We start from the raw sequence: 23,682 nt of genomic DNA, 5'->3' as shown, positions 1-23,682 counted from the left end.
GAGACTGAGGTCCTTTAGAGGGTACAGGACACTGTTGAGGACATTTTATCAGTGTGCATCTGCTGTCTTCTACACTGTGGGACACGAGAAAACTCACACTTAAGAGTGCTAGTCCTATATACACAAAATAAATACGCTATTATATACTGCAAATTTGATGTGTATGTGTTATGAACTATACATAAAATGTATGCATATTTGATCATATATGTTATATACACATTACACATACTTATACTGTGTAATTATTAATATTATTATTTATTATAATGAAAGTTATTATACCACTCACTGTGCAACAATATTTATATATGTGTATATTTTTACAGTAAAATTATTTCACACCATGTGTATATTACAATGACCCTTTGCAACTATCAGTTATGGACATAATGGTGTCTGTGTAACTCAAAGGTACATATAGTGTATATAAATTTTATTTTATTTTTATTCTATCTATCGCTTTTATATAGCTTTCTACCTTGAGCACTCATTCTTTATTTTTCATTTTGTCTGTTGCTTCTGACTCTTGAGCTGCTGTAATGTGTCAATTTTCCCATTGATGAATTAATAAATGTTTGAATGAACCTGGAATTAATGTTTTCTTGTCTTTTTCTTCAACATATTATACTACGCCTTTCTGAACATATACTATGTCTTTCTTATGTCATTCTATAGCATTTTTTACGATTATGATGACAATAATAATACTGTCTTTTCTTAGACATACTATACTATGACTTTTTTTCATGATTTTGGACGACATACTATACTATGATGTTTTTTTTCATGATTTTGGACGACATGCTATACTATGACTTTTTTTCATGGTTTTGGACGACATGCTATACTATGACGTTTTTTCATGATTTTGGACGACATGCTATACTATGACTTTTTTTCATGGTTTTGGACGACATGCTATACTATGACGTTTTTTCATGGTTTTGGACGACATGCTATACTATGACTTTTTTTCATGATTTTGGACGACATGCTATACTATGACTTTTTTTAATGTTTTTGGACGACATGCTATACTATGACTTTTTTTCATGGTTTTGGACGACATGCTATACTATGACTTTTTTCATGGTTTTGGACGACATGCTATACTATGACGTTTTTTCATGGTTTTGGACGACATGCTATACTATGACTTTTTTTCATGATTTTGGACGACATGCTATACTATGACGTTTTTTCATGGTTTTGGACGACACGCTATACTATGACTTTTTTTCATGATTTTGGACGACATGCTATACTATGACTTTTTTTCATGATTTTGGACGACATGCTATACTATGATGTTTTTTTTCATGATTTTAGACGACATACTATACTATGACGTTTTTTCATGGTTTTGGACGACATGCTCTACTATGACGTTTTTTCATGATTTTGGATGACATACTATACTATGACGTTTTTTTCATGATTTTGGATGAAATGCTATACTATGACGTTTTTTCATGGTTTTGGACGACATGCTCTACTATGACGTTTTTTCATGATTTTGGATGACATGCTATACCATGACTTTTTTTGATATTTTAGGGCCACATGCTATACTATGTTTTTTCCGGATTTTTGTACTACATACTATACTTTGACTTTTTTTCATGATTTTGGACGACATGCTATACTATGACTTTTTTTGATATTTTAGGTCGACATGCTATACCATGACTTTTTTTCATGGTTTTGGACGACATGCTATACTACGACTTTTTTTGATATTTTAGGACGACATGCTATACTATAATGTTTTTTCCGGATTTTTGTACTACATACTATACTTTGACTTTTTTTCATGATTTTGGATGACATACTACAATATAACGTTTTTTCATGATTGTGGACGATATACTATACTTTGACTTTTTTTCATGATTGTGGACGACATGCTATACTATGATGTTTTTTTTCATGATTTTGGACGACATGCTAAACTATGACTTTTTTTTCATGATTTTGGACGACATGCTATACTATGATGTTTTTTTCACGATTTTGGACGACATGCTATACTATGACTTTTTTTCATGGTTTTGGACGACATGCTATACTATGACTTTTTTGTCATGGTTTTGGACGACATGCTATACTATGACTTTTTTTCCATGGTTTTGGGCGACATGCTATACTATGACTTTTTTTTCATGGTTTTGGGCGACATGCTATACTATGAAATTTTTTTCATGGTTTTGGTCGACATGATATACTATGACTTTTTTCATGGTTTTGGACGACATGCTATACTATGACTTTTTGATATTTTGGGCGACATTTTTCATGGTTTTAGACATACTATACTATGACTTTTTTTCATAATTTTGGACGACATGCAATACTATGACTACTTTTTCATGATTTTGGATGACATGCTATACTATGACTTTTTTTGATATTTTAGGACGACATGCTATACTATGACTTTTTTCATGATTTTGGACGACATGCTATACTATGACTTTTTTTGATATTTTAGGACGACATGCTATACTATGACTTTTTTTCATGGTTTTGGACGACATGCTATACTATGACTTTTTTTCATGATTTTGGACGACATGCTATACTATGACTTTTTTTCATGATTTTGGACGACATGCTATACTATGACTTTTTTTCATGGTTTTGGACGACATGCTATACTATGATGTTTTTTTCATGATTTTGGACGACATGCTATACTATGACTTTTTTTCATGGTTTTGGACGACATGCTATACTATGATGTTTTTTTCATGATTTTGGACGACATGCTATACTATGACTTTTTTTCATGGTTTTGGACGACATGCTATACTATGACTTTTTTTGATATTTTAGGACGACATGCTATACTATGACTTTTTTCATGGTTTTGGACGACATGCTATACTATGACTTTTTTTCATGGTTTTGGACGACATGCTATACTATGACTTTTTTTTGATATTTTAGGACGACATGCTATACTATGACTTTTTTCATGGTTTTGGACGACATGCTATACTATGACTTTTTTTGATATTTTTGGACGACATGCTATACTATGACTTTTTTCATGGTTTTGGACGACATGCTATACTATGACTTTTTTTCATGGTTTTGGACGACATGCTATACTATGACTTTTTTTGATATTTTAGGGCAACATGCTATACTATAATGTTTTTTCCGGATTTTTGTACTGCATACTATACTTGGACTTCTTTTCATGGTTTTAGACGACATGCTATACTATGACTTTTTTTGATATTTTCGGACGACATGCTATACTATGACTTTTTTTTGATATTTTAGGATGACATACTATACTATGACTTTTTTTCATGGTTTTGGACGACATGCTATACTATGACCTTTTTTCATATTTTTGGACGACATGCTATACTATGACTTTTTTTTGATATTGTAGGACGACATGCTATACTATGACTTTTTTTCATGGTTTTGGGCGACATACTATACTATGACTTTTTTTGATATTTTAGGGCAACATGCTATACTATAATGTTTTTTCCGGATTTTTGTACTGCATACTATACTTGGACTTCTTTTCATGGTTTTGGACGACATGCTATACTATGACTTTTTTTTGATATTTTCGGACGACATGCTATACTATGACTTTTTTTGATATTTTAGGGCAACATGCTATACTATAATGTTTTTTCCGGATTTTTGTACTGCATACTATACTTGGACTTTTTTTCATGGTTTTAGACGACATGCTATACTATGACTTTTTTTCATATTTTAGGACGACATGCTATATACTATGACTTTTTTTCATATTTTAGGACGACATGCTATACTATGACTTTTTTTCATGGTTTTGGACGACATGCTATACTATGATGTTTTTTTCATGATTTTGGACGACATGCTATACTATGACTTTTTTTCATGGTTTTGGACGACATGCTATACTATGACTTTTTTTCATGGTTTTGGACGACATGCTATACTATGATGTTTTTTTCATGATTTTGGACGACATACTATACTATGACTTTTTTTCATGACTTTGGACGACATGCTATACTGTGATGTTTTTTTCATGATTTTGGACGACATGCTATTCTATGACTTTTTTCATGATTTTGGACGACATGCTATACTATGATGTTTTTTTCATGATTTTGGACGACATACTATACTATGACTTTTTTTCATGGTTTTGGACGACATGCTATACTATGACTTTTTTTTCATATTTTTGGATGACATCCTATACTATGATGTTTTTTTCAGGATTTTTGGACGACATGCTATACTATGACTTTTTTCATGATTTTGGACGACATGCTATACTATGACTTTTTTTTCATATTTTTGGACTTCATGCTATACTATGACTTTTTTTCATATTTTTGGACGACATGCTACACTATGACTTTTTTTTCATATTTTTGGACGACATGCTATACTATGACTTTTTTTCATGGTTTTGGACTTCATGCTATACTATGACTTTTTTTTCATATTTTTGGACGACATGCTATACTATGACTTTTTTTTCATATTTTTGGACGACATGCTATACTATGACTTTTTTCACGGTTTTGGACTTCATGCTATACTATGATGTTTTTTTCATGATTTTGGACGACATGCTATACTATGATGTTTTTTTCATGATTTTGGACGACATGCTATACTATGACTTTTTTTCATGATTTGGACGACATGCTATACTATGACTTTTTTTCATGATTTGGACGACATGCTATACTTTGACTATTTTTCATGATTTTGGACGACATGCTATACTATGACTTTTTTTCATGATTTGGACGACATGCTATACTTTGACTATTTTTCATGATTTTGGACGACATGCTATACTATGACTTTTTTTCATGGTTTTGGACGACATGCTATACTATGACTTTTTTTCATGATTTTGGACAACATACTATACTATGACTTTTTTTCATGGTTTAGGACGACATGCTATACTATGATGTTTTTTTCATGGTTTTGGACGACATGCTATTCTATGACTTTTTTCATGATTTTGGACGACATGCTATACTATGACTTTTGCTGATATTTTAGGACGACATACTATACTTTGACTTTTTTTCATATTTTTGGACTACATGCTATACTATGACTTTTTTTCCTGATTTTTGGACGACATACTACAATATAACGTTTTTTCATGATTGTGGACGACATACTATACTTTGACTTTTTTTCATGATTGTGGACGACATGCTATACTATGATGTTTTTTTTCATGATTTTAGACGACATACTATACTATGACGTTTTTTCATGGTTTTGGACGACATGCTCTACTATGACGTTTTTTCATGATTTTGGATGACATGCTATACTATGACGTTTTTTTCATGATTTTGGATGACATGCTATACTATGATGTTTTTTTCACGATTTTGGACGACATACTATACTATGACTTTTTTTCATGGTTTTGGACGACATGCTATACCATGACTTTTTTTGATATTTTAGGGCCACATGCTATACTATGTTTTTTCCGGATTTTTGTACTACATACTATACTTTTTCCGGATTTTTGTATTACATACTATACTTTGACTTTTTTTCATGATTGTGGACGACATGCTATACTATGATGTTTTTTTTCATGATTTTAGACGACATACTATACTATGACGTTTTTTCATGGTTTTGGACGACATGCTCTACTATGACGTTTTTTCATGATTTTGGACGACATGCTATACTATGACTTTTGCTGATATTTTAGGACGACATACTATACTTTGACTTTTTTTCATATTTTTGGACTACATGCTATACTATGACGTTTTTTTCATGATTTTGGATGACATGCTATACTATGATGTTTTTTTCACGATTTTGGACGACATGCTATACTATGACTTTTTTTCATGGTTTTGGACGACATGCTATACTATGACTTTTTTTGATATTTTAGGACGACATGCTATACTATGACTTTTTTCATGATTTTGGACGACATGCTATACTATGACTTTTTTTCATGATTTTGGATGACATGCTATACTATGACTTTTTTTTGATATTTTAGGATGACATGCTATACTATGACTTTTTTCATGGTTTTGGACGACATGCTATACTATGACTTTTTTTGATATTTTTGGACGACATGCTATACTATGACTTTTTTTCATGGTTTTGGACGACATGCTATACTATGATGTTTTTTTCATGATTTTGGACGACATACTATACTATGACTTTTTTTCATGGTTTTGGACGACATGCTATACTATGACTTTTTTTCATGATTTTGGACAACATGCTATACTATGATGTTTTTTTCATGATTTTGGACGACATGCTATACTATGATGGTTTTTTTTTCATGATTTTGGACAACATGCTATACTATGACTTTTTTTCAAGATTTTGGATGACATGCTATACTATGACTTTTTTTGATATTTTAGGACGACATGCTATACTATGACTTTTTTCATGATTTTGGACGACATGCTATACTATGACTTTTTTTCATGGTTTTGGACGACATGCTATACTATGATGTTTTTTTCATGATTTTGGACGACATGCTATTCTATGACTTTTTTCATGATTTTGGACGACATGCTATACTATGATGTTTTTTTCATGATTTTGGATGACATACTATACTATGACTTTTTTTCATGGTTTTGGACAACATGCTATACTATGATGTTTTTTTCATGATTTTGGACGACATGCTAGTCTATGACTTTTTTCATGATTTTGGACGACATGCTATACTATGATGTTTTTTTCATGATTTTGGACGACATGCTATTCTATGAATTTATTGATGATTTGGGACGACATGCTATACTATGATGTTTTTTCATGGTTTTGGACGACATACTATACTATGACTTTTTTTCATGGTTTTGGACGACATGCTATACTATGATGTTTTTTTCATGATTTTGGACGACATGCTATACTATGACTTTTTTTCATGGTTTTGGACGACATGCTATACTATGACTTTTTTTCATGATTTTGGACTACATGCTATACTATGACTTTTTTTCATGATTTTGGACGACATGCTATACTATGACTTTTTTTCATGATTTTGGACGACATGCTATACTATGATGTTTTTTTCATGATTTTGGACGACATACTATACTATGACTTTTTTTCATGGTTTTGGACGACATGCTATACTATGATGTCTTTTTCATGATTTTGGACGACATGCTATTCTATGACTTTTTTCATGATTTTGGACGACATGCTATACTATGATGTTTTTTTCATGATTTTGGATGACATACTATACTATGACTTTTTTTCATGGTTTTGGACGACATGCTATACTATGATGTTTTTTTCATGATTTTGGACGACATGCTATTCTATGACTTTTTTCATGATTTTGGACGACATGCTATACTATGATGTTTTTTTCATGATTTTGGACGACATGCTATTCTATGACTTTTTTCATGATTTTGGACGACATGCTATACTATGATGTTTTTTTCATGATTTTGGACGACATACTATACTATGACTTTTTTTCATGGTTTTGGACGACATGCTATACTATGATGTTTTTTTCATGATTTTGGACGACACGCTAATTCTATGACTTTTTTCATGATTTTGGACGACATGCTATACTATGATGTTTTTTTCATGATTTTGGACGACATGCTATACTATGACTTTTTTTGATATTTTAGGACGACATGCTATACTATGACTTTTTTCATGGTTTTGGACGACATGCTATACTATGATGTTTTTTTCATGATTTTGGACGACATGCTATACTATGACTTTTTTTCATGGTTTTGGACGACATGCTATACTATGACTTTTTTTCATGGTTTTGGACGACATGCTATACTATGATGTTTTTTTCATGATTTTGGACGACATGCTATACTATGATGTTTTTTTTTCATGATTTTGGACGACATGCTATACTATGACTTTTTTTGATATTTTAGGACGACATGCTATACTATGACTTTTTTCATGGTTTTGGACGACATGCTATACTATGACTTTTTTTCATGGTTTAGGACGACATGCTATACTATGACTTTTTTTCATGGTTTAGGACGACAGGCTATACTATGACTTTTTTCATGATTTTGGACGACATGCTATACTATGACTTTTTTTCATGGTTTAGGACGACATGCTATACTATGACTTTTTTTCATGATTTTGGACGACATGCTATACTATGACTTTTTTCATGGTTTTGGACGACATACTATGCTATGATGTTTTTTTCATGATTTTGGACGACATGCTATACTATGACTTTTTTTCATGATTTTGGATGACATGCTATACTATGACTTTTTTTGATATTTTAGGACGACATGCTATACTATGACTTTTTTCATGATTTTGGACCACATACTATGCTATGATGTTTTTTTCATGATTTTGGACGACATGCTATATGAGGTTTTTTTCATGATTTTGGACGACATGCTATACTATGATGTTTTTTCATATTTTTGACATCATGCTGTGGTATGACGTTTTTTCATATTTTTGGACGACATGCTATACTATGACTTTTTTTGATGATTTTGGACGACATCCTATACTATGACTTTTTTTCATGGTTTTGGATGTCATGCTATACTATGACTTTTTTCATGGTTTTGGACGACATGCTATACTATGACTTTTTTTCATGGTTTTGGACGACATGCTATACTATGACTTTTTTTCATGGTTTAGGACGACAGGCTATACTATGACTTTTTTCATGATTTTGGACGACAGGCTATACTATGACTTTTTTCATGATTTTGGACGACATGCTATACTATGACTTTTTTTCATGGTTTTGGACGACATGCTATACTATGACTTTTTTTCATGGTTTAGGACGACATGCTATACTATGACTTTTTTTCATGATTTTGGACGACATACTATACTATGACTTTTTTCATGATTTTGGACGACATACTATACTATGACTTTTTTTCATGGTTTTGGACGACATGCTATACTATGATGTTTTTTTCATGATTTTGGACGACATGCTATACTATGATGTTTTTTTCATGGTTTTGGACGACATGCTATACTATGACATTTTCTATGATTTTGGACGGCATACTATACTATGACGTTTTTTCACGATTTTGGACGACATGCTATACTATGACCTTTTTTGATATTTTAGGACGACATGCTATCCTATGATGTTTTTTCCGGATTTTTGTACTACATACTGTACTTTGACTTTTTTTCATGGTTTTAGACGACATGCTATACTATGACTTTTTTTCATATTTTAGGACGACATGCTATACTATGATGTTTTTTTCACGATTTTGGACGACATACTATACTTTGACTTTTTTTCATGGTTTTGGCCACATGCTATACTTTGCCTTTTTTTGATATTTTAGGACGGCATGCTATACTATGACGTTTTTTGTATTTTTGGACAACATGCTATACTCTGACGTCTATTCACATTTTTCAACGACATGCTATACTATGATGTTTTTTTCATATTTTTGACGTCATGCTGTACTATGACGTTTTTTCATGATTTTGGACGACATACTATGATTTGTTTGACATGCAATGCTATGATTTTTTCGACATAATATACTGATTTTTTTCAAAATATTCAACCCTGCATTTTCTTTGACACACTATACTATGAAACGTGTTTGTTTTTTTTGGACACGCTGATATTATTTTCATATGCTATACAATGACATTTGTTTCCTGACAAACCTACTTTGACTTTCTTAATAACATGTTTATGGCATATTGTACTATGATCTTACTCTTTTTTGACATGGTATATTACGGAAATTGTTTTCGGCATACTATACTATGACTCCTTTTATAACATTTTAATAAAAACACATTTTGTTCTTTTTTTTTTTTTTTTTTTTTTTAGGTAACTTTTACCAGTATTATATTGTAAGAGTTTTTCGTCATGCTATCCTATGTGTTTTTTTCTACATACCATACTATGACTTTCTTTTGACATTGTATACTATGACCATTTCTTTATTCTATTATTTGTTTTTTCAACATACTAAGCAATTACTTTTTCTCTCCATACACTATATTGTGTCTTATTTCATTTTTGTTGTGGCATCCAAGTTTTTGACCTCTTAGTTTTCTTTTTTTTTTTTTTTTTAAATTTTAATGACATGTTATATAATATGACTTATTTTTGGACATTTCTGTGTTTTGGTATGATTGCTAAGTAACTAATAGCTTTTCACAAGTTTTCTTTTTTTTTTAAATTTTATTTATTTATTTATTTTTTTAACAAACTGCATGTTACAAATTTTCACAATAAGAATAAACAGCGTGAATGAAATGTGTGAGTTGTCATACCTTTCCTGACAGATGCCTGTTAGGAGTGAGCAGTGTTACTGAACAGTCAGTAAACCTGAACTCTGATGTGTATATGTGTTGGGTTTCCTCCTTAGATTAAATCTGATTAGATAATTGGCACATTGAAGGCATTGGCACTAAATGTGGCCAACAAATTTAAGGTAAATAACAAAACTGTATGATAACAACTACACTCTTTCCTTCTCCCTTGTCCCTGCACTGCCTTTCCCTCCTTTGCCCATCTGCACACCTGATTTCAATCAGCATGGTAAATCCTCCCCTGCTCCCTGTTTCCTCTGCCTAATCAGCTCACTCCTGCACCTGAGCTTCTACACCCATCTCTCCTCTTGCACTTGATCTCGTCTGCAGACTAGTTTGAATTTAAGTCCTGTTTTACTTCAGTATGTTGGAGCCTTGCTTTTTTTTGAACAGCTTTTCCTTGTTGGCACAAACCTTGCACATAAAGTTACTTCTCTTCGATCCTGTTGCCTGCAGTCTCCTGTGTTTGGGTCCATCAGCTCCACTCTTCATTAAAAGCAGAAATTAATGTTCTTCCAACCTATGATTTGTGGCACTGGGGCAAATGTGCTGCTAAGTAGCACATTACTGTAATTAAAGGTCCAAACATATTGATTTATATTAGTACTAACTTATAATAGCTGTGAAGGCTATTAGAGGTGGCGCAATTTACTCCAATTATTTTTGACAATTCCCAGATAACATTAGAAGAAGGTCTTTAATTTCACACACACAAAGCAAATTTACAGCCTTTGAAGCACAGCACATTCAGGTCATGTAGAAATGAGCTCACGCCTGTGTGGTTACAACAGTCATCTGGTGTTCAGGTGTGAACTTTAACTTTTGTTATACTGCTGACGCCCACCTGTCTGTTAGAGCCCCGCTCGCCCACCTGTAAATATCACCAGGTCTTATATTATTACATGATGGACCAATTAGTGGTGTTAATGTTTTATGGGAAACTGCCTGGGTCCTTTAGAGCTTCAGTGAGGATATGAGGGACAAAAAACTTTGATGGTGTGTTACCCTGAAGCGGGGCCCCTTATTCAATTATTGCTTCCTTGTGTGGCTTTGTGTTATATAATGCATGGACAACCTACAGTGAGAAACTGGGACATGAAGGGTTCTTTTTTCTAGCGGAAACTTGTCGACTGGTCAAAGCAACGGCGCTAAAAATAATTGTGACGGAGTGTGACTTCATCCAACAATTTCAGCAATTTATGTCAGTAGATCTCGCCTGAATCACACACTCTGGAAACTAGTGTCCACCCAAACTGCAGGGAGAGCGAGAGCGAGGTTGGCTGGGGCAAAGGGACTTACCAAAATGACCACGGCCATTTTTGTGCTCTTTCCCATAATGTGCATTAAGTCAGAAACCAATTTAAGCATCCACCAAACAGTGCATGAGAAAGGCATTCATGAACGGCACTCGGGGAACATCCCCTTTCTCAAATTAGTATCCCTTTTCCAACTGCCAGTATATCCTCTTCAAATCCCCAAACCGCCCCCCTCCTCAGTGAAGCTCACAAATGAGGCAATTAAATTCAGGGTCTCAAACTCCTTTGAACTACACCTTCTGTCTGAGTCCTTTATTATTCCAACTGTGGGTTCTCAAAGCTCATCAGGGCTATTTAGTACCTTGGGCTCCCTTTTTAACAGAGACCACCAGCTCGCTCTTTTCTGTCATTCATTTCCTGAGGGAGCGCGAAGAGAGAGACAGACGGAAATGAATTTTTCAGCGAGTGAAATGCCTCCTGTCTGTGATTCTTCTGTCGGAGAGAAATTTCCCATGTGTTTTCAAAAAAGGGATTAGCCGCCCTGGACGCGCTCGTTCCAATTCCCTGTTCCGTCCTATTCCATCTAATCTCCTCTCCTCTCATGCCTATGTGTTTAGTAGGTTAGCCCTGGATCAAGTTGACTGTGATCCAATTAGCATCTAACACCATCTGACACATGTGCCTCTGTCATGCAAGTGTGTGTCCTTTAGCTCAGGCTCTCCTTCCAAAACATTCTTAAACACACCGCCGACGTCTTAAACACATATAGGTATCACTTTATGTGCAGCCTGACGGGTTTAAAGGAGCCAGCCGAGCCAGTTTAGCCGACCAAGGAACAAATGATGAGCTAATGAATTGCGGTTATCAGGGAGCACAGAGTAAGATGAAAAGGTCCTGAGGGGACATTTGTAACCAGATAACAGGATTTCACAGCATCTACACTGATCCAATTTATTGCTGCCCCGAGTAACACTAAGGTTAGGTGCAATTTCATCAACTAATTAGCCACAGACAGATCCTACCTATGTGCTTACAGAGAGCATTTATTCACAGCCGTTATACACTCGCATATTTCTGCATGTTTTCCTTTGATGATTTCATGACATGTCATTAAAGGTAAGGCGCTTCTTGTGACATGATATACCCAGGGTATGTAAAACATTCATAAAAGGTGTGTGCTCACTAAAAATAGCCCTTAGTTTACATTCTTTCCTTTTTTACTACTGATAGATAGAAATTCATGGTGGGCGACACATGGACCCTTAGAACTGGAGTTATATCTAAGTTACAAGAATCCCTAAAAACATGGTATTTCACCTGGAGGCTTTACCTGCTGCATCACACAGTGTTCACTGCCATCAGGGAGTGCCCTTTCGCTAAGCCCCGCCCCTTTGTGATGGTCCAACAAGCTGTCAGAGTAAGCATGGAGCCCACACTGTAACTAACTGCACTCCCTGAAGGAATATGATCATATTTTTGGGAAAAATAAAAGAGTGATTCCAGAGAGAAGCAGACAGAGGGGTGTACAGTCTGTGTTTGAAGGATATATCCAGGATGTCAAACTGACTCAGCAGCAACAACAGGTTAAAAAGACAAAGATAGTTAGAAGCTAAAGCCGAACTATAGGCTACAGATCACAGTGTAAAAGTGAACCACCACATCACTGCTGATCGCCACACAAGACAATGAATATAAAGGGAAACTTTGCTGATATTGAACCAGCTGTGTGGCATCACAGTGTGTGCAGATGAACCGTGTTTGGTTTCAGCCCCATGCCACTGCCACCAGACTGTCGGGGGAAGTCAAACAACGTTCATCTGCACACACTGCGATGACACACACTAGGGCTGTGTGATATGACAATATGTATATCGTGTGACGAGAGAAAAATGTTTATCATTTCATATTTTGCTCTATCGTTTATATCGTTGTGACGCATATTACACTTTTTACGGCAATATTTCTTGTCATTTGGAGTCTGTCCATCTTTTGTACGGATCTCATTGATAAATTACTCTTCTTGGCTTTTTAATTCGGGATGCTTTTACGGCACTTACAGTAACATAACGAGTTTATATAAATCCGCCGGCAACTTTTTATTCATTGGATTAATATTGTGATATATATCGTTATCGGGATATAACATGACCTATATCATGATATGAGATTTTGGTCATATCGCCCAGCCCTAACACACAGCTGGTTGAATATGAGCAAAGTTTCCCTGCTTCCCTTCACTGGTTCCTGTACAGCAGGGTCGGTCTTTGTTTCACTGTTATAATCATTAAAAAGCAAAAGCAGCATGTGTATACATTCAGTAGGCTATATCTTCAGTAGCTAGCTAGCTAACCCTACACTTTTCAGGGTCTGATTTTGGAACAGGGAAGAAACGTATATCTTTTTCCAACCTCTCCAGGTAACGAGTATCATTAATACACGACGTGCCCCAGGCACAACATTTAGCTCCAAATCCACAAAACCAGCCTGAAAATGAAGGAAATCTGAAACAAATGGAGCACAGCTGTGTTGCTGTCGGGACCTGGTCTGGGCTGGTCTGATGCTACGCCACGATCGGCCAGTCTGCGTCCGGGGGCAGGGGTCAGTTAGTCCATCACATTGTTTCGGTGGGTGGAGCACGTGAAGTGGCATCCACATGAATGCTGGGACCAAAGGTTTCCCAGCAGAACACTGCGCTGTAACAATATGATCAGTGTTACTCACTTCATCTGCCAGAGGTTTAATGTTGTGGCTGACTGGTGTTTATCTTGTACGAACATGCACTCAGAGAACAGGCTGTCGGACCAAAGTGTGCACTGCTGCGTTCTGCAAACCCCCTTGCCCATCCAGGTGAAATACTATGTCTCTGTGGACTCTATCTAGGTCACTTCTATTTCTCCTTGTCATTAGTGGAATGAGGCTGTGCACTCAGGGTTCAAGGTGTTTCATTCACTATGAAAGAGCAGTGATGGTGTGAGGAGAGGGTTTGAACTGGAGATGGCCATGTGGGTGGTGACAAAGGTTGAGCCAGGATATTCTTTATTTCTGGATGACGGCCTTCTTTTGGTGAAGTTGCACTGAAATGAATGAGGAAGCTGTTGCTCCGAGTTTAGCTTTAGACTAGGTCACACAGTCATGATTTGAAATTCCCCGTCAGCATTTTCATGTTCCGTCTCCGCCCACTGACGCTGTACAGTCTTCAATTGAGCACCAGAACTGCTAACATTCAAAAATAATTTATTTCAGAAATGTACTGTGATCATATATTCATTCAGATTCTGCATGATAAGCTTTTGTTGCGTACAATGAAATCACCCCACAGAGAAAAAAATAAAATAAGTAGATGACATTTTTTTTGTTTGTTTTTCTTTGAACTATGAAAACTAGGAACACACCACTGAGTCTTCACTATAGCGTAATGAGTGCGCCTGGCAGGCGGCCGGTCGGCCCTCTGTGGCGTTACTCCAGGCAGGTTTACAGATGCTGCAGGACGATCTCTTTATAACCAGACACACAGTGAATGATCCGTAAAGCTTAACGCACGAGAAGTGTCATCACACGCACACATACACATGCACACACACACGCTCACACACGCGCAGTAGCATTTGGGACGATACAGTCACACCTGAATAGTACAGAGTGGTTGATTACACAAAAGGGGGGAAAGAGGTGAGGCAATTCGATGACATCATCTCAGCGCTGCCCCGTGATTGTGAGCGGTGACAGAAGAGTTATACCAGCAGGGAAGGAAAAAAAAAATCTTATCAAAATCTCTCTGTTAACATTTTAGCAGAACCAGCAGCTGTGCCCACGTGACTGTCCCGCTCAGCTTCAGGCGCGTTTTCGCCCTCTGCGGTTGGATCTCAAAGCGTTTCAGCAGACATATGCAGAATGAGATTTGATGTGTGTGTGTGAGCCAGCAAAGGGTGAAAAAATATGGGTCGTGAATGCAAATTAATTCACAGCCCACATCTGTCAGGATTAAAAGAAGGCTCTCGAGGCCAGCCATTATGACGGTCGAGGGGCACCGTCAGCAGTTCAGTAACAACCGGTGCCAGATATCATAAATAAGTGTTTCTCTATCAAGGCATCTTTGATCCACTGTTACACACTCACAATAAACACTTTGACAGATATACACTCATTTCATATATCTGCAGGATCTGTCGGGCACGGCACAGTCGTTGATATCTGACCCGCCATGATGTCGTCCCATTTTTCCTACATGTTTGTGTGCTGGAGACCAGAGAGCTGTCTCCATGGAAACCCATGATTGTTTCGCCAAAGTCCGCTTAAAACTCTCCAGGCCAACGTGTTCAAAATTTGTTCAATTTGGCATGAAATCCACATCCACGTCTGTCTTTGTCCTCTTTGAAGTTGTTTTTACATCCAGTTCATCCAGTCCGCACAAACACTTGTCCTTTCACTTCCACAATATGGCTCCATCATATTGTTCTCCAGCAATGCCACGCTGCACTGACTTGATTTTGTCTTTTAGGTACATCTACTATATATATTTATATATATTTATATGTGTGTGTGTTTCCAAAGATTCTTGTGACTTTGTACAGAATCAAAGAGATTACCGTTTGAATGTGTTCAAAGAAAAAAAAAAAAAAAAAACAAGAGGAGGAAATAAAGTCATGCAAATAGTTCAAATGGCCAAAAATAAAAGTGAGTAGATGATGCAGAGTATTTATCAACTGGTGAGAGAAATCTACACTGGCACACTTCCACACATTAAAAGATTAAAAAAAAAAAGTGCTCCAAAAAGTCTCATAGTGTCATTCCGCGTGTATCCGAGCTGACCGAAGAAAAATAATAACACGTAAAAAAAAAAAAAAAACAAGAAAAGTGATGAAAAGAAAGAAAATGACTTGATCGGGTTGACTTTCCGTGTTCTCCTTCGACACAAGATATTTCCAGAAATGTCCTTTCCAGCATTTTTCACACAAAGGAGGAGAAGCCAGCGATTGGGGCCCGCGAGCCGGGGGCTAGGCTGCTGGGGGGCCTGTAGAGGGTGCTGTGCTGGCTGGGGGGGTTGGAGCTCTGCTGGGAGGGGGTGGGAGTCCGGCTACCTTTGGGCCTGAACAGGCTGCCTTGGCCCTGGGGCTGGACCTGGGGCGGGCCCTGAGGCTGGCCCTGGGCCTGCTGAGGCTGGGGGCTGGGTGAGCTGAGCTGGGGGGGCAGCGGCGGTAGAGGAGGGAGCGGCGGTGGGGCGCAGTGATCCGGGTCGCCCGACTCGGACTCGGTGTAGCTGTAGGCCTGCGCCCGGGATATGCCTTTCTGCTGGCGGCGCCAGGAGTTGTAGTAAGTGGGGTCGCTGATGTAGTGGTTGACGAAGGAGTGGGTCTTCTGCCGGTTGGGGTCCACCTCGTACTCGCTGTCGCTGCCCTGTGGAGCAAAGAAAACAAAGACGTGTGGCGTTAGCGCGGGGTGACTCTGCAGTGTTTCCAATGTGGAGCAGTTAGAGATGCTGAGGCTATAAATGTAAATGAACATGAAGTTATTGAATTATTCTGAGCAAAGTCATCGATTCACAATCATCCCTGTCTACAACACACACATGCACACACACACACACACACACGTACACTTACGACACAGCACGAGAACACATGGACACCAAAAATGGTCAAAGCATGATCACGGACGGATGACTTGTTACTGAAGCGTGCACTGTAAACGGACCATCAACACAAGATGGCAAATTTATCTTGAGGACTTAAATCAGTATGTTCAGGGTCTACAAGCTTTGTGTCCACACCACGCCAGCAAGGCGCGGTCTGGTGTCGTGTACCACATAAAACCTGGAATGGGAATCTGAGGGAGAGGATTGGATGGGGACTAGCAGTAGGAACCAGTCACCTAAAAGGCTACAAACATTCAAAGCAGGCAGCCACAGGAACCTCACCAAATGCAGTGGAAGTGTATGTAGGCCACCTGTCCCATATGAAAACACCAGCGCCTCCTATGGGTGAACAAAACAATGGGTTTTACAGTACATCACCATAACAGAATGATTCAAATGGCCCAGTCATGATGATGAAAATATCATAGATTTGTTAAACATATATATAAAAAGGTCCTCTGTGCCATTCTGGGTGGATGGTGGGAAATGCTAAAATAAAAACCAGCACAGGTGGTGCAGTGCGTTCTCAGACGTACGCCCTTTTTACACAGAGATCTCGCGATAGGGCCAAAATGAAGACTTCATTATGCCAGCTTTGCTTTTTTATTCAGAACCCCACCAAGGCGTGGGTGGAGGATCCTACGAGTCCTGTGGGTTGTGAGGTGGGGCACTGGCACGTCCTAAAGATGCTATATTGGATTGGGATTTGAGGAATCTGGAGGCCAGGTTGACATCTTGAAGCTCTTTGTCACGCTCCTCGGGTCATTCCTAAACAGTTTTTTGTGGTGTGATTGTCCTGCTGTGTGGGTGGAGCAGTGTTGTTTAGGGGGGGTTCCTGGTCTGTAATCGTGTTTGGGTAGGTGGAGAGCGACAAATGGCATCCACCTGAATGGCAGCACCCAAGGTTTTACAGTAGAACATTGCATGTGTACATTACATACACGTCGGGCAACACTTACAAAACTGTAACAATGGCATGACCTGGCAATTATAATTATTTTCCATCCCTGTTATATGGCGCCTGATCCTGTCTTCTTCTCGGGCTGCTTTCAGACCTAGAGTTGTCTTGCTTTGGTCTGAATCAGGGACTAATTCTGTCACAAAGCTGCATAATTGCCTAGAGTTCATTCAAGTTCTCACGGCAGCATTTACAAGAGGACCAGATCAAATGCCTTGTGCGAGAAAGCTGCTCTTGATTGGTCAGAATTTCCATGTGGGAAAAATCCAGGAAGTAAAGCAAACATTGAAGAAGAGTACACTTGCAAGATAAATGTGACACTTTCTAATGTCACAATGGAGGGACAGCTACGCAGGTTGATTTTCGCGCAAACAGGGCAGGTGTGAACGCATCCATGGAGGGCAAGGAGGTCCTGTACCTCACTATCTCCCCAATTTGTGGACAATTTCGGTTGCTGTTCCTCCTCTTTGAGTTAGCTGCTAACTGCTTTTTAAATCTCTTGGTGGGTTGCACACATATGTCATCAAAACATCACATCCATCTTGTCCTGATGCTTGATCTTACCTTTTAGGGTGCGGTCACACAACAGCAAATACAGGCGAGTAACTGTTGCCTGCTGAGGCGATATACGTGCTTAAGTGGGCAGTGCCTGATGTGACGGACACAGAGCTAGCTTGCTAATAAACAAAATATGATTTTATTGGTACATTGTCCTGTCTCCCGACTCACTGCCAGCCAGGCAGCATCTCTCATGTGGGGCAGGTATCATTCAATATCAGCTGGTTAGACACTCCAATAGTCTCTGTGTCTTCCACACATACTTCTTCACTCCTGGTTAAAGGTGGGACTTTGCAAGTCAAAGTTCACGAAGTTAAACTCCATGTGATGCGAAGCTGTGAATTTATTTTGCCCCCGCAAGTTAATGTTTTATTCGCACCTCTGCTCGCACTGAACAAAAGTCAACGGGGGCAAATGTTCGCCGCTGTTATTTTTGCATATGTGTGACCAACCGTACCCTTATACATAACAATGAGGTGATAGCAGCACGATATTCTCACCTTGAACAAGTAGCGTGAAGGACGCAAAAGAGAGTGTGATTTTAGGGACTAATTGGGACGGAAGAGGATTTTTTTTTTCGTATTTTAAAAGTCTGTTTAAATTCCCTTCAAGTCATCTGTAAAGAAATGACCATAATCCTCAGCTCACTGACCCTCCGCTCTGCTGCAGGCTGGGCCAGAAACTCTATTGTATTCATGTCAAGTAACATTCCATGTGTCAAACAGAGAGCGATGTTGTCATTGAACACTCGGCGGGGATTGCTCATGGTCAACTAATTGCCTTGAAAGCAAGCTGCCAATTGGCTCGCTAGCCTGTGATTAATCACCTGGCCACGATGAACTAATGCACAGTCGACTTGTCACTGGATAATTTCCCAGAGAGGCTGCTTGGATTTTACACTGAGTGTATTACAGAAGTGCAGCAACAAAGGCCTATTCTTGTCAGAGCAGCAAAGATGGTGCTGATAATTGTCTCAAGGTTCCCTGCTCTCCCTCTCACCCCTCTTATTATCATGTTCAATCTCCTCATACATACAGAAACATGGCTGCTGGCATGCACTCCAAGGATAAACTCCACAACACAGCTCGCACGCTGAATATTGCACCGCACATATGTGATACATATGGCAGCGGGCTCGGATTTCCCTCAGCCTCAACATGGCTCATGTCTCCTATACCAAACCCCTATAGAATGACCTTTCTCTGTTAGTTGTAAGCAGAGTTTATAAATGTCCAAACAGACAATGCTTTTTCTGCTTCTCTGATCTTTCTTGGTTCTAAACAAAGGAATGTGATCCCTTCCTCCCCCTCACTCTTATTTTTCCCAAACTAATCAGAGGCAGACTTTGTGCACAGCAAGGTTTGGCTCAGGATTTAGAAGTTGATCACAATGACGATGCTTTCTTTTCTTTTTCTTAATCTAAGTCACTATCCAGACATGTTATAAAATAATGACACTAATACTATTAATTTGTTTAAAATACTTTTGCTTTTTCACCCCCCTTAAAAAATTTGCTTGTTGTACGTTTCGCTTTCTGCTTTCTCTAGCACTGCTTGTGCTAGGGTTGACCTGCGCAAGAGCAGTGCGCATCAAGATGGCCCCTTTTACACTGGTCCCTCAAGGTGTGAATTTCATGACGTTATGCTGCCTTGCTGTATTGTATAATAGGAATGAGGGGATCAGCGATACTAACAACGCTTAATACAAAGTCTGTATAAACAGGGCAGCCAGCAGGATGGGATTATACAGGAGTAATGTGTGCGAACATTAGCCAACAGGCTAACACAGGCACATTTGCAGAAATGTTGATTTAAAAGGCAGGTGGTAGCAGTTGGCAGCTAACTCAAAGAAGAATAACAGTGGCTGAACATGTCCACAACCCGGGAAAACAATGAGGTCTGGGAACTCCTTATCCTCTGAGCAGAGGATGAGAACAACCACCGTGGTTGTTTTTGCCAGGTTATGCCACTGTTACAGTTTATAAAGCGCTGCCGACACGTCTGCTATATGTCACACTAGAAGCTGACGCTGTTGTGTTGCATGTCAAGCCTCTTGCTTCCACGATGATGGCATGCTATCTAAAATCACACACTGGAGCAGCATGATGCTGCAGTTGTTTGGTGGTTTGGCGTGATCTCTGTGTAAAAAAGCCGTGTTAGCGATGAAGGAAACATCGGAGAGATTAAGCCATTCATGTTTGAGCCTCAGCCAAAATTAGCGACTGGCAAATGTATCAGAAAGATAGGTGTAGTTAGCATCCTCTATTTATGTTGTTTGTTAGCTTGTAGGCTAACTGGCAGCGGTGCAGACAGCGTTAAATAATGTGTGTTACGATGGGGTTTTCGTAGAGAGTGGAAGGAAGCTCCAGAGTCTGGTTTACATCTAAAAACTGTACATTCTGCCATGTTTGTTGTCAAAACTTTCTTTATGCTAATGCTAACAGCTGCTTTTATGTTGAAGTCTGTCCCCACTGTGATATGTGTTTCTTATATAAGTCAGCAATTGTCTTTCATATGAGTGACGTCCTTAATCTAGCTTGCCAGGCAAATGTCTGAATCTCAGATTTTAAGGAAGTGCACAGAAATCATCTCCTTTGGTATAGAAATGTGAAAACACCTCTATAGTGAGAAACTTTGCACAGATACAAGTCTGTATAGTCAAGGTCAGACATTTTAGGGGGCATAACCAGAAGACAAACTCTTTTTTGAGTGGATGGAAGGGGACTTTCTTTTATACTGTTGTTCCCCTCCATAAGGAGAGCAAGGCTGTGAGACGGATCAATGGCTGTCTGTGCTTGTTGTCCATTTGTAATATCGCTGCCCTGTTGTAAACACTTGAGGCCAACCACTGTTGAAAAGCATTCCACTCATGCCAACGTGTTTAGCAACGCAGCAACACAATAATAGGATCCATTCGCAGTTGACCAACAAGACATGGTGAGCCACTTCAAGTAGTATTACCTCACTCTGAAAGAATTGACACTGCATTGAGAGATGAAACACCACTCCAGTTGTATGTGTGGGGTAGAGTGAAAGAGTGAGTGCAGACCAAGTGTTGACACAGGGAATTGCGTCTCACTCCTGCCCGGCTGTGGAGTGTGCTCAACAGATGTTCTGTCTCTTGAAACGTTCTACGTACAAGTATAAACCGCGGCAATCTGTCCTCTTTTTGCTTTTGGTTCATCACCACTCTTTAGCAGAAATAACTCAAGGATCCAATTGAGGAATCTACAGTGCAGATGCTTGACAGTTTACCTCTGGGGCAGCACGGCCCGTGAAACAGCTCCTCACTTCAGCTCATTACGAGCTAATTACTAGAGCTGAATGCTGTGAAAGAAACAGACTTAAGGCATGAAATGCAGCATTGCACCTCAGCCTCCAGGGAACCAACCATCTTATTTATGCAGGGAGATGTGTAAGACAGACACATACCAGCCTGCCAGTGACAATTATTAAACATTTTTTCATCGTTATGATGTTAAATTAGGCAGAGAAAGAGATTAAGACATCTATCCAATTAACTGGTGAAACCTCTTGACAGTAGTTTATTTTATCATCAGCGTAATAAAGTTGCCCTGTGTTCCTGTTTACAATTGTTCACGTCGTAGGAGGGAGAACAATGTGGAAGATGGGAAAAGGGGAAAATACAACAATGAATGTGCAACCCGATATCAGACAGTCAACATGTTACACTCCGTTTCCATCTTCAGTCTGACATGGATTTCCGTAGGAGAGGGAGGATCACTACAGACTGACATATCCGTGTGAACATCACTTTAAGTCTACACAGATCTGGAGCCATTACAACATATTTGTTTTGTCTGTGTTTTAAAGGTGCAGCGAGCAAAGCAGAAACAAACTACAAAGAAGACATGTTGATTTAGAACAGCCTCAATGGCAGCATCCACCTTGTTTGAAGTGTTCGCCATTGTTGTTGTAAGATGGGATTTAGTTTTCAGAAACTTTGAAATGAGGACATTTCATCTGAAGAGAGGGAAGAATGTAAGATGAGATTTATTTTCGTGAGGATGTATCAGAGAGATTGTCTTGTGTTTCTCTGCCACTATTGTTGTCGATGTTCAGTTGTCCTATGTTCTTTTTCGGACATTAAAGTGGATCAAGTTACACAGAGAAGCTGTTCCGTGCACTAACTTCAGCTACAGCCTTTTGATAGTTAATTTAGTAACAAGTAATTTTATTGGTACGGTAGGAGAGAGAAACCTGTCTTACATTATTATTACTCCTCATTGGCTGTGGCGCAGCGCTTGACTACAGCGGTAGTCCTGCCTGTGGCGCTCATTCGTTGCTTTTTATTTTGACCCTTTAAACTCTGCAAATGAAATGGTCCACCATTGTCTACATCAGTATTTTTGCTTATTGTGATGTCGTTTTTAAGTGTCTAAAATCTGTACAACCTAAGCTAAAAGGTTATCTACGTAAATAACCATATTAATTGCTAAAAATAAATAAAAAATAAATAAATAACATTTTCCTCATTGTCTGTCTCTTGGCTTCTTCCCATCTGTCTGCTGCTGTTTGCCAGACTTTCAAAATAAAAGCGTATCCTGAAGATGACGCTATAGATCGATGTTATCACTTCGATGCATCAATCACATTGAATCGTTGATCATTTAATCGATATATCAACCCAGATCTAATATACATAACATTACGCAAATAACAATCTCCCGCAGCCGTTTACAGGGGAATACCGGCGCAACTGTGCATTGTCACTTCATTTTTCCGCACATAAGGTGAGGTAACGTAATGACGCAGAGGACAGAGGCCTTAGCTTAAGGATCTTGCAAACAGCAGTCTCCTGTGGGCCGTCTGTTTTTAAAGGGTTAAACAAGAAGCATGACAAGATAAATTAGTCATTATCAGTATATA

At 38.3% G+C, this 23,682-nt stretch overlaps 2 protein-coding genes across 3 annotated transcripts in view; one reads left to right on the top strand and one right to left on the bottom strand.

Moving 5' to 3' along the window:
• Positions 1–23,682, top strand: part of rpl38 (ribosomal protein L38) — a 1,062,689-nt gene that overhangs the window by 283,188 nt on the left and 755,819 nt on the right. The gene's annotated exons all lie outside the window — the stretch shown is intronic.
• sdk2b (sidekick cell adhesion molecule 2b) overlaps positions 14,904–23,682 on the bottom strand; it is a 452,414-nt gene continuing 443,635 nt past the window's right edge. Inside the window, exons 45-46 of one of the 2 annotated variants that reach the window (XM_049563134.1) lie at positions 17,560–17,616; positions 14,904–17,039 (exon numbers count right to left, since the gene is read on the bottom strand). In XM_049563134.1, coding sequence (XP_049419091.1) covers positions 16,593–17,039; positions 17,560–17,616 — 504 coding nt within the window. In that variant the 3' untranslated portion in view covers positions 14,904–16,592. The remainder of the gene's footprint in view (positions 17,040–17,559; positions 17,617–23,682) is intronic. The other variant, XM_049563135.1, reaches the window with a different exon arrangement.

Source organism: Epinephelus fuscoguttatus, linkage group LG20, assembly GCF_011397635.1.
Source record: "Epinephelus fuscoguttatus linkage group LG20, E.fuscoguttatus.final_Chr_v1".
In the NCBI taxonomy this organism is placed as follows: domain Eukaryota; kingdom Metazoa; phylum Chordata; class Actinopteri; order Perciformes; family Serranidae; genus Epinephelus; species Epinephelus fuscoguttatus.
This window is presented reverse-complemented; position numbering and strand designations above follow the sequence as displayed.